Source organism: Pan paniscus, chromosome 7 (assembly GCF_029289425.2).
Source record: "Pan paniscus chromosome 7, NHGRI_mPanPan1-v2.0_pri, whole genome shotgun sequence".
In the NCBI taxonomy this organism is placed as follows: domain Eukaryota; kingdom Metazoa; phylum Chordata; class Mammalia; order Primates; family Hominidae; genus Pan; species Pan paniscus.
This window is the reverse complement of record NC_073256.2, coordinates 111,062,357-111,078,273: the sequence shown is the minus strand read 5'-3', so window position 1 is coordinate 111,078,273 and position 15,917 is coordinate 111,062,357. Positions and strand designations below refer to the sequence as shown.

General features: G+C 40.5%; 1 protein-coding gene and 1 long non-coding RNA gene across 8 annotated transcripts; one reads left to right on the top strand and one right to left on the bottom strand.

Moving 5' to 3' along the window:
* Nucleotides 1-563: 563 nt before the first annotated feature.
* On the bottom strand, nucleotides 564-3,849 carry LOC117981453 (uncharacterized). Its single transcript, XR_004672994.3, has 2 exons — nucleotides 3,711-3,849; nucleotides 564-904 (listed from the first exon to the last, which is right to left on the bottom strand). It is a non-coding gene; the product is annotated as an uncharacterized LOC117981453 (long non-coding RNA).
* A 296-nt stretch (nucleotides 3,850-4,145) lies between these two features.
* Nucleotides 4,146-12,379, top strand: RBM12B (RNA binding motif protein 12B). 7 transcript variants are annotated; one of them, XM_034966339.4, is made up of 5 exons: nucleotides 4,164-4,289; nucleotides 4,474-4,541; nucleotides 6,289-6,350; nucleotides 7,815-7,863; nucleotides 8,737-12,379. In XM_034966339.4, exon 5 carries the CDS (start codon nucleotides 8,765-8,767, stop codon nucleotides 11,768-11,770), a length of 3,006 nt encoding a protein of 1,001 aa, XP_034822230.1. In that variant the 5' UTR covers nucleotides 4,164-4,289; nucleotides 4,474-4,541; nucleotides 6,289-6,350; nucleotides 7,815-7,863; nucleotides 8,737-8,764; the 3' UTR covers nucleotides 11,771-12,379. The 7 variants fall into 7 exon arrangements, with proteins under 7 accessions (XP_014201457.2, XP_034822229.1, XP_034822231.1 ...); XM_034966340.3 differs by lacking the exon at nucleotides 4,474-4,541 and having other exon boundaries at nucleotides 4,151-4,289; XM_034966341.4 differs by lacking the exon at nucleotides 6,289-6,350.
* Nucleotides 12,380-15,917: the final 3,538 nt, after the last annotated feature.

Below are 15,917 nucleotides of genomic sequence, written 5' to 3'. Positions count from 1 at the left end.
TGCCACCACGCCTGGCTAATTTTTTGTATTTTTAGTAGAGACTGGGTTTTACCATATTAGCCAGGATGGTCTTCATCTCCTGACGTGGTGATCTGCCTGCCTTGGCCTCCCAAAGTGCTGGGATTACAGGCATGAACCACCGCGCCCGGCCTTATCTTTACTTTTTCAATGAAGAAATATAAGGAATTTGTTCACAGTCATGAAGTGGCAGAGCTGTATTCACACTTGGGTCTGCCTGCCCTGACAGCCCACTGTCTTAATCTCATTATACACACATCTTCCTGTGTGTAATGACTAGTGGATTGTGTGTGCTTTCTCCTCTGCTAGAATGTAAGCTTTTTGAGGAAAGAGGACAATATCTTTTTTATCTTTGTCTTTCAGGAGCCTTAGCAAGGTTCTTCTTCTTCTTCTTTTTTTTTTTAAATGGAACTGTGATACAGAGGACTTAGCAAGGTTCTTGACTCATAGTCAATGATGCTTAATAAATGCTAGATTTGTTAACCTACACAACAGGTGGATTTGTTAGCTTGGAAGGTGACAGTCCAATGATCACAACCAAAGCGGATTTAACAAGGGGATTTCATTACTTGCAACAAGTAAGGAGGACACTGGGGATAGTTCCTAAAGCAGTGCTTCTCCGAGCAACAGTGAAAACAGTGCTTTTATTGGGCTGGTTAGCTCAGTCATTGTATGTACAGGTGGAGTAAAGGCAGCGAAGACACAATTGCCGATCATGCTTCTACACGTTGCATGTATAGAAAATGGTGAATAAGCTCTTCCCTGGGTGGGGATTTTAGCAGGATTGTAAGGGGAGTTCACCAAAGTTCATCTTCACTCAGGCATTTCTGGATCTAAATGTTTTGGTTTTTGTTTTTCTGGGGCTGGGCTTCTTCCTAGAACTTTTCTGAAACAACAAGAATGCAAGGTGCAACAGTTACAAGTGGGTACTTTTTCACAGTGCATACCCAAAACCCAGGACCTTGGGTTACAAATTGACTGGAAGTCAAGGTATGGAGGCTCTCAGAGTAGAAATCAAGGCATGAGTTGAGAAGATAAAGGTCCCAGGAGTTGAGAAGATTAAGGAATTCCGAGACCAAGTGATAAAAGGCTCTTCGTGTGGATGCTGAAGACCTAGGAAGGGCAACTGAAAACTCTCTGACACCAAAGTTGTCCAAGAAGGGTGGGTGGCGGTGCAGTGTGGCAAAACACCCGGAAGGCTAATTATCCAAGCAGAGTCACAGAATGGCCACAGCTCAGTGCGGCCACCATGTTTAGGGGCTAGTCTTCTGTTTTTCCATTGGAGAAACTTCATTTTCTCTTGATTCCCCAAAATGATTAGGTTTTCATGCTGACACACCAAAGGCACAAGAAACTGTTCAATAACCAGAATATCATGTGATTATGCTCAAATTACCTTGATCAGAATTTTCTTGTTCTGATTATAATGGTATGACCATCTAAGAAAGGCAAGGGGCAGACTAGAAAAGACATTCAGGCCGGGTGCGGTGGCTCACGCCTATAATCCCAGCATTTTGGGAGACAGAGGCGGGTGGATCACTTGAGGCCAGAAGTTTAAGACCAGCCTGGGTAACATGGCGAAACCTTGTCTCTACTGAAAATACAGAAAAAATTAGCCAGGCATGGTGGCATATGCCTGTAATCCCATCTACTCAGGAGGCTGAGGCATGAGAATCCTTGGAACCCAGGAGGCAGAGGTTGCAGTGAGCCAGGATTGTACCATTGTACTCCAGCCTGGGTGACAGAGTGAGACTCTGTCTCAAAAAAACCCAAAATGGAGAGACATTCAATATAGTGTCCTCGCTGGAGAAAGACTGTGTGAATAGAAGGAGGATGGTCAGCCCAGAACAATGAAGGAGGCCATGGGAGGCTGGAAACGCCTGTCAGAGCTTGCTCAGGGGACAGAGTCTGACCTGAGCATACTTGGCCAGGTGAGTCCTACAGTAAGTGGTCATTAAATGATGACTGTTATTTTTGTTAAGATGAGTGAGGATGTCTCCAGGGAGCCTTAACTGAGAATCACCTTTTGAGATTAGGTAACTCATGTTCTATTTCTTAGAGTATTGCTTCTGTATTCTTGTTTAAAGGAGTCCGCTTCCGAGGACAGAGTCCTCTTTCTGTGCAATACAGAGTAATGGCTTCTGCAGGCAAACAAGCAGCGTTCAATTTTGCCTGGCTTTTGTAATCCTCTATGCCTCAGTTTCCCTTATCTGTAAAATACGAATAATAATAGTACCTACCTCCAAAAGTAGTTGTAAGAATAAATTGAGATAATGTATACGTCCTGGCACATAATAAATTCTCAATAAATGTTAACTTTTTTTTTTTTTGAGACGGAGCTTTGCTCTTGTCGCCCAGGCTGGCGTGCTGTGGCACGGTCTCGGCTCACTGCAACCTCCTCCTCCCAGGTTCAAGCGATTCCTCTGCCTCAGCCTCCTGAGTAGCTGGGATTATAGGTGCCCGCCACCACACCCAGCTAATTTTTGTAATTTTAGTAGAGACAGGGTTTCACCATGTTGGCCAGGCTGGTCTCGAACTCCTGCACTCAGGTGATTCGATCACCTCGGCCTCCCAAAATGCTAGGATTACACGCGTGAGTCACCATGCCCGGCCAATAAACGTTAACTTTTAAGGTCCTGTTCCTGAGACTGCAAGGCCAGGACCAAACTATGGATTATCAAGGTAAATGATATCTAGTCAATGAGCCTACCTCCTCAGAGTGACATCCTCTGCTTCTGTATAGATCACCTTGACATTTCAAACAAGTCACAAATACTTATAATAGTCTCACTTATTTACATATATCTGAGACATACATATTTACTGAATGTTTCCCACAACCCTAAGAGGTAGGTACTAGGAGTATCCCCATTTTACAGATGAAGAAACTGAGGCACAGAGGGGCTAAATAATTTGTCCAGTGAGTAAAAGATGGCTCTGATTTTGTGTTAACTATCTTTTTATTTACTTATTAAACTACCTCTTCTTTCTTATAATCATATCATTAAAGAATGGGTATTTTGCAGTGAGAAAGGGATCCACAACTCACTTTTTCTGTCATCTGTAACAATGTTTTTAAAATGTACTTTCTGCTTAATGAGCTTTGAATCCATCCACAAATACATCAAGTAGCTATACAACGTGGTGGGAAACTTTGTTATTTGCAAATGATAAAACCAAACACAAGGTTGTTCACCAGCTACTATGTAGCAGGCATCACAGAGTACACCTGTAATAGTGCTTTTCCATTACTGAAATTTCAGTACTGGCTCATCTGTTCTCCTGTTTCAAAAATCCAGAAGATGGGAATAAATTTATAAAGACACTTCACAAGGTTATTTATATCTATAAAACCGACTAAGCATGCATTTATTAAGCCCCCAGGTGTTGGGATTGTACTTGGCGAACATCTAAGGCAGTAAAATTACCTTTTCTGTGGTATTCTAGGGTCTACAGGAGCTTTTTAATTTTTGTTTTGAGATGGAGTTTCACTCTTTTGACCTGGCTGGAGTGCAGCGGTGCGATCTTGGCTCACTACAGCCTCCATCTTTCGGGTTCAAGCGATTCTCCTGCCTCAGCCTCCCGAGTAGCTGGGATTACAGGCGCCCGCCACCATGCCAGGTTGATTTTTTTGTATTTTTAGTAGAGACGGGGGTTTCGCCCTTTGGGCGGGCTGGTCTCGAACTACTGACCTCAAGTGATTCGCCCGCTTCGGCCTCCCAAAGTGCTGGGATTACAGACGTGAGCCACCGTGCCCGGCCACAGGAGCTTTTTAGAAGATGCTTTACGCCACACAGTAATGCAACACTGAAAAGACAAGTCGCCTTTTCTCTGCTTTTGCATCTCTTTCCTTAACTTCTGGAAATCTTTAAAGTTTGTCCGCCGTACTTCGACAGTTGTCTACCGAAGATTCTCAGCACATCTACCGGTTGAGCCCCGAATGCGTCTCCGAATTTCTCCCGTTGAAGGTAGAGGTCCCTGGGCTGGGCAGAATCTGGGCATGCGCAGAAGCTCAGCCAACCACGGGGCTCCGCCTCCCCTCCTCTAGCGAGGGGAAACGGGTGAGCGGCAGCGCGCGTGCGCAAGCGTGGTGGTGGGTTACGCCTGGAGAGCGCATGGGCAGATAAACCGTACGTCCGTTTGTCCGGACCGGAGGGGCAGTGGGCGCCATCTTCTTCTGGGCTCACTGAGGGTCTACCTGTTTTGGGGAGGCTGCTGCGACGAAGAGTTCCCTCAGCCTCCGGCCTTGTGTGTCCGACTCGGCAGCAGTGGTGTGTGTTTATTGCCAAGTGCGAAGCAGTTCCCCTCGGGGCGCCGGGGGTGGGGAGGGCTGGGCGACCAAGCCGGAAGAACGGGGAAAGGCGGGACCGGCGGCCGCGCCAGTATCTAGCGTAGCTCCTGCCGTTAGGGCACCCTCTTTTCTTGCTAAAACACCGAGTCTCCCTTTCCCGTCAGCTTCCATGTGGTGGTGTATGTGCGCTTCCCAGGGATCTTGAGAGTGAAGATCTCGAAGGCTTTCATAGGTATATTTTTTTCTTTGCTATGTCATCGTAGTCAGTGGTGGCAGAAAAGCGCTGCAGGCCCAGCTCGTTAGGCTTGAGAAGGGCAAGTGTTTTCAGTTAGATTTGGGGGCAGTTCACCCTCTGGCGAGTTAGGGTGGAATGTTTGCCCTTGAGACGGCGTAACGGAAAGGCACGGAGGTTGGGCGGTCCAGGTTAATTTGAAGGCTGATTTTGGCTGAAAGTCTGGCGACAACATCGGATCCCACGTAGCAACTTTGGCCTGGCGCGAAAGAAGGAAGCTCTGACCCCTGGGAGTTGTGGACAAAGGCTTTGGGCTGTAGAATCGATGCCTTCGGATGATTCCCGTTTGAGGATGTTGGGAGAAATCCTGTGCCATGTGGATTCGTCTTCATTTACAGTTCTTCCTAGGGACTGTGGCTCTCATTGGTCATTCCTTTGGTTTTTATTTTAAACATCTACATTATAAAAGGTGGATCATCGTAAAGAATAATTATGGGTTGGTGTAGATTATTTTCTGCAGGGGAAACTCACGTTCAGAGTGTGAATATGCTACATCATGACCTTGGGCTTTACGAAGTAGTCGCAGAGTTAAAAAAAATTATCTCCCTCACCATATCTGGAAAATGACTTTTTCTTCGCTAGTTAAAAATCAAATGGATCTGATGAGATATTATTTATTTAAATTCTGTCTCCCGTTTCCCTCTCCGTATCCCCTTAAGTCTTGATTAGAAGAGGCACGTTACGTATTGTTTAGTTATAATGGTGATTAAGTGGGATGAATCGTTGGATAAAAATAGCAGTTATTTAAAATGCGCTTTAAATTTCACTGACTTACTCTTAAGTGATCTTTTAGGGACCCACTCTTCTTTTCACAGAAATTTTAACAGATTATTGTCTTCAAATGAACACAAAGGCACAAAAATACTGTTTGCATTCATAACTAGAAAAACGCAAAATTTTAATTGCAGACTACTTGAGGGTAATTTTCGTGTTTTGCTTTTGTGTAATTTAGTGTGTTAAGAGTTGAATTTCTGGAGAATTTGCTTAAGGAAATATAGCATGTTGGAACCACAGAAGTGCCCATTTTGAGAGCTGGTCTCTTACAGTTGGTCTCCAAGGTGTGTTATTGTAGAGGCATAAATGGTACATTACCCTACTGTCTCAAGGGCAGAGAAGTTTAAGCATTAGTTTTGTTTAACTGTGGCAAATGAGAATAAACTTTTTAAATAGTCTGCTTGAATTGGAATTCATGAGATTTGTGCTCATGAAACTACTTGGTTAAAAGATAGTTTTTAAGTGAGGTAGGATAAATTACTAGAGTTTTTTTGAATTTGAGATATAATTATTCCTTGAAACGTCTCTAATTTCTCTTGTAGATGAATTTATGTTCCCAGGGTAAATCCCTTTAAAATTTTTTTAAAAGCTTAGGAGAGAGAAGAATATGTATAGCTTATGGTGCTTTCTAAAATATCTTAAAAAGAGTAGCTAAGCCAATTTGCATAGGAGGGAGTCTTGGGACTTTAATATGGATAAAGTAAGTATTCCAGAAGCCATTTGTAGTTTTTGTTGAAGTGTTAGTATGGATATTGGTTTGTTGAAGAAAATAGGCTTTTTTTCTTTTTTTGTTACTGTGCAAATACTTTAATAGCAAACCTGATTAATATTTTTCAGATGTAGAATGTGTGAAGTAATTTGATGTCTTTGCTAGTTTAGCTTCTGGTTAATCTACGTACCCTTTTTTTTAAAGGAAAACAGACCTCAGTGAATATATCTTCAGACCCCCACTTTGGGGAACAGTGGTACTTAAGTGTAAGTACTGGATTCTGGATTAACGCAACATTTATTTGTACATTAAAGACATGTAAATTACTCCAGGCGCAGTGGCTCATACCTGTAAATCCTAGCACTGTGGGAGGCTGAGGTGAGCTGATTGCTTGAGCCCATGAGTTCCCTACCAGCCTGGGCAACATGGTGAAACCCTGGCTCTACAAAAAATACAAAAATTAGCCGGGTGTGGTGGTGCACACCTGTAGTCCCAGCTACTGGGGAGGCTGAGGTGGGAGCATTGCCTGAGCCTGGGTAAGTCGAGGCTGTAGTGAGCCAAGATCGCACCAGTGCACTCCAGCCTGGGTAGCAGAGCAAGAGAGACCCTGTCTCCCCCACCAAAGAAAGTGAGTGTAAATTACAATTATTTATTTGGCAAGTCTTCATGAAATAGTTTGGGTATCCCTGAAAGTATTAAACGCAAACTTCTTTAAAAAAATACATTGAGATTTTTCAGTAAACGGGTAATCCCAGTATTCCAAGTTAATTTTTAATTTTACTTTTCTACATCATCATTTGGGATTCCTTAGTAGAGTGCAGAATAGTTGTTTGAAATGGAAATCTGCTATTGGCATTATTAATAAGATAAATAGCATTTTCTGTTTGGCTTGAGATGAACTGTAACAGTTACTATTTTTGCAATAGGAGTGGTATTGAGATTTTTAACTTTAGGGATATTGTAGTATTTGCCTTAATTATACTGGCTTCATGAAATTTGTTTCTGTGCTTGGATGTATGAGCTGTTTATGTAGACCTTTAAATTGTATCCAAACAATAGCCCATAGGTTTGGATTTATTGTTTTAAAAATTGATTTTTGAATTTCAGGCTTTGCTGTTTTATTCATTTATTGTGTAATTTTGAATGGTTGCCTTAATTTGATTTGGTCTTATGTTTTGAAAGGGAGGAGAACAGCACGAGAGTTGGATATAAATATGTACTAGATTTTTGGATTTTTATGTGGCAAAATGATTGAAGGTCTTTTTTTTTTTTTTTTTTGAACTTTGGGTATTGAGATTTTACTTGTAGAACAGTTTTTTGAAGTAGATGTAAAACTTGTGTACAGCAAAATGTATAGACCCTAAGGATAGAATTCAGTAAACCTTGATAAATTTATACACCCATGTAACTACTGCTGCATTCAAAATATGTAACATTTCCATCACTCCTTTCTTCATGCTACTTCCAATCAAGAGCAGTTGTTAAATTTTCGGCAAGTTTCAAATTTTTAAATAATTTTTATATGTCTATTTGGATATTGTATCTCCTTTTTGCAGAAGGATGATTAATTTCCCCTTGGAACAAAAGACCATTTTGTAACACCCGTAATTGTGGTTCCTTATTCTGCTTCACTTTTGATAGGTAATTCTGAAATGGATATCCTAATCTGGCGTTGTTTAAGATAAATTACAGGGTTCAAGGATTAATTATATTTCATTTTCTTTCCACAGTTAAGTTGCTTTTACAGAATTAACAGGTCTCCAAGAAATTTTAAAAAAGGTAAGATATCCAGAGTTTAAGGCTTTGAGGCTCAACAAAAAACATGTGAAGTAGAATAGTACATCTAGGTATCCATGGCTTCTGTTCTTTTTTTTTTTTTAAAAGACAGGGCCTCACTCTGTCCTCCAGGCTGGAGTGCAATGGCACAGTTGCAGCCCATTGTATCCTGAAAATTTCAAATTGGGCTCAGGCAGTCTTCCTGCCTCAGCCTCCTGAGTAGCTGGGACTACCGGTGCATGCCACCATGCCCGGCTAATTTTTTCTTTTTAGAGACGGGCTCTCGCTCTGTTGCCAAGGCTGGTCTTGAACTCCTGGCCTCAAGCGATCCTCTTGCCTTGGCCTTCCAAAGCCTGGAATTACAGGCATGAGCTATCATGCTGGCCCTGGCTTTTGTTCTCTGCGTCTGGCCAGTGGTAGGCAATTTATTATCATGAGCAGAAATTATACACTAACCATAGATGACTTTTCTAAATATGTAAAATTCATTGCAGTTGATAAAATAATCTACAAAGCTCTCATGTTTCAGTAGAAGATAAGATTCTAAATGAGTCTGAAAGTAGTTTGGTCTTCTTGTGAAGCAGCATTTGGCAGACTTACAAAGGAAGATTTGATATTTTTGATGTTCCTATTGTATAGAATAGGTGATACGAAATGTTTCTTCAAGGTAGTTGGTTTATTTGTATTTTTAGATGGGAGAAAGTTTATCCCTTGTTTTCTTTAATAATTAGATATGATCAGTATTTTTGTGAACTTGTATCTTGTTTTCATTTATAAATGTTGAAGAAAGCAGGAACCAGGTAATTATTAAGCTTAGTTTGGGCTAAGGTACTTCAAAAATAAGACTTGCTATTATGTGTACCTTTTTGTCTGCAGGTCATTATTGCTGTGGTTTGAGCTCAGCATGGCTGTAGTCATCCGTTTACTGGGGCTTCCTTTTATTGCGGGGCCTGTGGATATTCGTCACTTCTTCACGGGATTGACTATTCCTGATGGAGGAGTGCATATAATTGGAGGGGAAATTGGGGAGGCTTTTATTATTTTTGCAACAGATGAAGATGCAAGACGTGCCATAAGTCGTTCAGGAGGGTTTATCAAGGATTCATCTGTAGAGCTCTTTCTTAGTAGCAAGGCAGAAATGCAGAAGACTATAGAAATGAAAAGAACTGATCGTGTAGGAAGAGGGCGTCCAGGATCTGGGACATCAGGGGTTGACAGCCTGTCTAATTTTATTGAGTCTGTTAAGGAAGAAGCAAGTAATTCTGGATATGGCTCTTCAATTAATCAAGATGCTGGGTTTCATACTAATGGTACAGGACATGGTAATTTAAGGCCAAGAAAGACAAGGCCATTGAAGGCCGAGAATCCTTACTTGTTTCTACGAGGTTTGCCTTACCTAGTAAATGAAGATGATGTACGTGTCTTTTTCTCTGGTTTGTGCGTGGATGGAGTAATTTTCTTAAAACATCACGATGGCCGAAATAATGGTGATGCCATAGTAAAATTTGCTTCATGTGTTGATGCTTCAGGAGGTCTTAAATGTCATAGAAGTTTTATGGGTTCAAGATTTATAGAAGTAATGCAAGGATCAGAACAACAGTGGATTGAGTTTGGTGGTAATGCAGTTAAGGAGGGTGACGTTCTTAGGAGATCTGAAGAACATTCTCCACCAAGAGGAATTAATGATAGACATTTTCGAAAACGGTCTCATTCAAAATCTCCCAGAAGAACACGTTCTCGTTCCCCTCTTGGATTTTATGTTCACTTAAAAAATCTGTCCCTCAGTATTGACGAAAGAGATTTAAGAAATTTCTTTAGAGGTACTGATCTGACTGATGAACAGATTAGGTTTTTATATAAAGATGAAAATAGAACAAGATATGCCTTTGTGATGTTCAAGACTCTGAAAGACTATAATACCGCTTTGAGTTTACATAAGACTGTTTTACAATATCGTCCAGTTCATATTGATCCAATTTCTAGAAAACAAATGCTGAAGTTCATTGCACGTTATGAAAAGAAGAGATCAGGGTCACTAGAGAGAGATAGGCCGGGACATGTTTCACAAAAATACTCTCAAGAAGGTAACTCTGGCCAGAAACTGTGCATCTATATAAGAAATTTTCCATTTGATGTTACAAAAGTTGAAGTGCAGAAGTTCTTTGCAGACTTTCTTCTTGCTGAGGATGACATTTACTTGCTTTATGATGACAAAGGTGTTGGTCTGGGAGAAGCATTAGTGAAATTTAAATCAGAAGAACAGGCCATGAAAGCTGAACGTTTAAACCGACGAAGATTCTTAGGGACAGAGGTGTTATTAAGACTTATATCTGAGGCACAAATGCAGGAGTTTGGTGTAAATTTTTCTGTGATGTCCAGTGAAAAAATGCAAGCTCGCTCACAGTCACGTGAGCGAGGTGACCATTCCCATTTATTTGACTCAAAAGACCCACCAATATACTCAGTTGGTGCTTTTGAAAACTTTAGACATCAGCTAGAGGACTTGAGGCAACTGGATAACTTCAAGCATCCCCAGAGGGATTTCCGGCAGCCTGACAGGCACCCTCCAGAAGACTTCCGACATTCCTCAGAGGACTTTAGGTTCCCCCCGGAGGACTTCAGGCACTCCCCAGAGGACTTCAGGCGACCTAGGGAGGAAGACTTCAGGCGGCCTTCTGAGGAGGACTTCAGGCGCCCTTGGGAGGAAGATTTCAGGCGCCCTCCGGAGGATGACTTCAGGCACCCTAGGGAGGAGGACTGGAGGAGGCCCCTTGAGGAGGACTGGAGGCGGCCACTGGAGGAGGATTTCAGGCGGTCTCCCACGGAGGACTTCAGGCAGCTCCCCGAGGAGGACTTCAGGCAACCCCCTGAGGAGGACTTAAGGTGGCTCCCAGAGGAAGATTTCAGGCGGCCACCTGAGGAGGACTGGAGACGGCCCCCAGAGGAGGACTTTAGGCGGCCTCTTCAGGGAGAATGGAGGCGACCACCCGAGGATGACTTCAGGCGGCCCCCAGAGGAGGATTTCAGGCATTCCCCTGAGGAGGACTTCAGGCAGTCACCCCAGGAGCATTTCCGGAGGCCACCTCAGGAGCATTTCCGTCGGCCACCCCCAGAGCATTTCCGGAGACCACCTCCAGAGCATTTTAGGCGGCCTCCCCCAGAGCACTTCCGGCGGCCACCCCCAGAGCACTTCAGGCGGCCACCCCCAGAGCATTTCAGGCGCCCGCCCCCGGAGCACTTCCGGAGACCGCCCCAGGAGCATTTCAGGCGGCCGCCTCAGGAGCATTTCAGGCGCTCCCGAGAGGAAGATTTCAGGCACCCAACAGATGAAGACTTCAGGGGCCCTCCTGATGAAGACTTTAGGCACCCTCCTGATGAGGACTTCAGGAGCCCCCAGGAGGAAGATTTTAGATGCCCTTCTGATGAGGACTTCAGGCAGCTCCCAGAGGAAGACCTTAGGGAAGCTCCGGAGGAGGACCCTAGACTTCCTGACAATTTTAGACCTCCTGGTGAGGATTTTAGGAGCCCGCCTGATGATTTTAGAAGTCACCGCCCTTTTGTGAATTTTGGTCGCCCAGAAGGTGGCAAGTTTGATTTTGGAAAGCATAATGTGGGAAGTTTTGCTGAGGGGAGATTTATGCCTGATCCAAAAATAAATTGTGGTTCAGGTAGAGTAACTCCTATTAAGATAATGAATCTTCCATTTAAAGCTAATGTGAATGAAATTTTAGACTTTTTCCATGGGTACAGAATCATACCTGATTCAGTTTCGATACAGTATAATGAGCAAGGCTTACCTACAGGGGAAGCCATTGTTGCTATGATAAACTATAATGAAGCTATGGCTGCTATTAAAGATCTAAATGATAGGCCAGTTGGGCCCCGAAAAGTTAAGTTAACTTTGCTGTAGAGAGAGAGCATTTCTAAGTTCAGTTATCTTCCTTGCAGTATTGATGGAGTAAAATACATTTGTTTTAAAAAAGTGTTTTTTTTAAATTATCTAATGAAATATTTTATTTTTGACCTGTGAATAGAACAAATGTAAATAGTAGAATGTGAATCTGGTTTTCTTTTGCTTGCAAATTGCCATTCTTTTTTTTTTTCTAATTTAAAATTACACATGCTGTTTTTTTCTTTGATGGGGAGAAAGAACTAATTCCCTGAGTTCATTCATTTTTGTTGATGTCATCGGTAAGCTTCAAGACTTATTGAAGTAGAGTTGTATTTGGGGAAGATATATTTTATATTCACTTTTTTTTTCTTTCTGTAGTCTACATCTTTTACTCAAACTGTATAAGGAAATAGTGACTGATTGTTCAGGTTTGGCATTTGCATTGCTACCTGCCTGCAGAATTAATGCCCTCTTCCTTGTCTAAGATATTACTGTGTTAAGTGTCCTGTTAATTATAAATAGTTCAAAATGGACAGACTGTCAACTTGAAATTTACTTATGTAAAAAGCTTAGGTGATTCTTAGGGTTTCCATGTTCATAACTTTACAAAGCTTTATAAAAATAAAATTGCAACTTAATAGAGCTAATTAACTTGTATAAAAAGAAAAAAGAATTGCAGCTCGATATTGTGAAGTTTTTCAATAACCTCATTAAACCGTATTTATGATGGGAGGGACCAGACATTCTATAGTAATAACGTATAGTGCTGTGTATAATTCCATGGTTTCTTCAACATCTTATCAACCAAGTAAAATTAATACAAGATACGCAAAAGATAGTAAAATAAGAATCTAATTATAGGTGCAAGGGGACTCAGGCTTATGCTGGAAGAATCTGACAAGTGGTATAGTTTGTTTTTCTAGGAAGAATTTACTGATGAGTCACATAACTTGCATGTAATATTAGGTTCTCATTTTTTAGCTTCGAAACTTTGTGTCCATGCAAAGACTCTATAACTGTTAAGACTTGTGTGGTTGAATTTTGACTTGATATTCAGCATTTAGTGCATACATTTTGCAACTAGGGAATTTGATTTTCTATACCCACAATAATATTTATGGCTAACATTTATTAGGCACTTACTATGTGCTAGGCACTGTAAGCACTTTACATGCATAATCTCGGTATTCCCTGTGAGTACAGGGTTAATTATTTACCTCTATTTCACAAATGAGATAATGAAGTGGGATGAAGTGCGAGGTTAAGCAACTTGCTTGAAGTCATAGGTAGTAAATCATGGGGCCAATTTTAACCCAGACAGACCACTGACTGCAGTTCATGCTTTTGCTGCCTCACTTTTTTAAGTGGTATTTTTAATTAGGAAGACCATGCTAAAGATACTTTCAAGGATAAGTGATTATTTTCTCACTTCAATTGTTGGTTTAAAATTAGCATAAATAGGTAAAACCAGCATGCTCAAACACTGAGCTCAAACATTAACATTACTAATAAAAAAAAAAATGAGTGACTTTAAAAGTTTCTTTCTATCCAGGGTTTCTCTTGGGATACTCATATGGTATATTACTGGCTTATATTTCAAAATTATTCATTTTATTCAACATGATTGACTTTGGCCTTTTATAATTTACATAAAACATAATTTTCCTCAGTTCTGTAATCCAGATTTTCCCCATTGAGTAAATAATACAATTAAATTTACATATGGTAATTTAGACATTTAATAGGATATTGCATAGGTAGAATACTTTGTCAGTACTTAGTTACTACCTATATGTATTTTTGTGTTACTTTTCAGTGATTTAAAGAAATCTAACAGAAATCTGCTTAAATTTGTTTTAAATAGTGAATATCCTGCTCGCTATGGAATGAATAAACAGGTAAATTTGATATGAAAAAGCACCTCAGTATGATTCTTTAAAGTATAAGCTTGTAAGTAGCCAGGATAATGTTAAATTGATTGTTTGGAATATCCAAACCAAGCACAATGAAGAAAGTAGAAATGATATTTTTAATTGAGCAAAGATTGTATAGATGGTTCATTTGGTCACCCATTTTGAATAATATACGGAAAGTTAAAAAATGCTTCTCAGATACAAAGGAATAAAGCTAAGATGAAGCTTAACGTGAGGGATTACTTACTGTGGAATTGCATTTCAAACTGGGCTGAGGTGGGATGGTGGTGGTAGATAAGAGGCCAGCTAGAGTAAACATAAGCTTTGTAGTTTTATTATTTTAAGAGTCAGAGTCTTGTTCTGCTGGCCAGGCTGGAGTGCAGTGGTCTGATAATGGTTCACTGCAGCTTCTAACTCCTGGGCTCAAGCTGTCTTCCTGCCTCAGCCTCCTGAGAGCTGGGACTACAGGTGTGTGCCACCTTGTCTGGCTAAATTTATTATTATTTGTAGAGACAGAGTCTCACTGTGTTGCCCAGGCTGTTCTCAAATTTCTGGCCTCAAGCAATCCTCACTCCTTGGTCTCCCAGAATGTGTTGGGATTACAGGTGTGAGCCACTGTGCCCAGCCTTGTATTTTGATTTTTAAATTAATTTATATGAATATTTCCTTTTACCCTATAATATATCAGGGCTTAATATTTTTAAACTTCATTATAAAAAGTTGATTACAGAAAGTGGTATCTTCTAGTTGGGAGCCATCTTTGCACATCTCTCTCCAACTCTGCCTTTAGTGATATGTCAATAACAAATTGGCCATGGCAGGAGTATTTTACACCATGGAAACTGATAAATGCAGCAAATCAAGGAATTCCCCTCCTGTTGTCCCCTCAGAAAGCCAGCTTCCCAGCACCTCATCAATTTCAAATATAAAAAAAGAATAGTAAATTTTCATGTACACATCACTCAGCTTCAGTAATTGTCGTCTCATAGCCAGTTTTTCCTCTCCTATCCTCAAGGTATACCAGGTACACTGGAGGTGTATTCTCTAGCCTGATACCCAGTGGCATTTGTCTTAAAGCCAAACATTTTTGTCTAGAAATTATCTAAAAAAATGTAGATCATGTCTAGAAAGTCAATCCCACAACCAAGAGATAGGTAAAAATCATGTTAGGAGTGCATTTCTATTAATTTACTGAGATCACTGTTAAGAGCAGTGATTCTTGATCCATATATCACCTGTTAAGTAGTGACCTTGCTGCCTCTGTTTTTGCAGTAAATATTAGCTGTTGTTTATTGAGCTGTATTAGATACTATATGATGTATAATTATGTATGAATTAACTATCATTTAATTCTGATAATCCTAGTAAATGTACTACAGGTCGAGTATTCCTAATCTGGTAATCTGAAATTTCAAATGCTCCGAAAATCACAAACTTTTTGAGTGCCAACATGATGCTCAAAGAAAATGCTCATTGCAGCATTTAAGATTTCAGATTTTTGGGTTAGGAATGTTGAACTGGTATAATGCAAATACTCCAAAATCTGAAGAAATCCAAAGTCTTAAATACTTCTGGTCCCAAGCACTTCAGATAAAGGATACTCAATTTGTATTCCTATTTTGGAGATAAGAGATGGAGACTTACAGGCTGGGTTGGTTGGATTGGTTGCCTGTTTTTTGTTGTTGTAGTGGAAACTAGGAATGGTTTTTCACATTTTTTAAGTGTACTTAAGTCTTACATGGTTACATAGTTACCTGTATAATAGTCTTGAATTTGCCTAAACCCACGAAGAATAACAGTATTTGCTATCTGGCCCTTTAAGAAGTTTGCCAACCTAGGCTGCTCTAAATAATGAAAATTTTACATTAATGAAAGTATTTTCATGGATAGTATTCCTTTTGTTCTTAGAATATTTCTTTGAGGTAGGCAGAATGTATGTTTTATTCCAGAATTACTGTTTTACGCAGTTTTAACTTTACAAACAAGGCAAATAATGCTCAAGAGAAGTTGCTATTTAGTAAGCAGCAAAATAATAACTCTGTTGTTTTCCCCCGAAGTACAACCAAATTTAAATACTGAGTGAGGAAGCAGTAAATATCCAATGATATCTTGAGTTTCTTAAGAATATCAATTTAGGGTTTTAAAATGTTTTAAATATTTTACAAAAAAGTACTGAAACAACTTTGTCACTTAGGACTATTCTCAGGAAGGAGTGCTTTGTTAAGAACAGAGCCATGATTGACAAAGTCAGC

What these genes read in the sequence shown, in the direction of transcription:
- RBM12B (XM_014345971.5), top strand. Translation starts at nt 8,765, where the DNA reads ATGGCTGTAGTCATCCGTTTACTGGGGCTTCCTTTTATTGCGGGGCCT.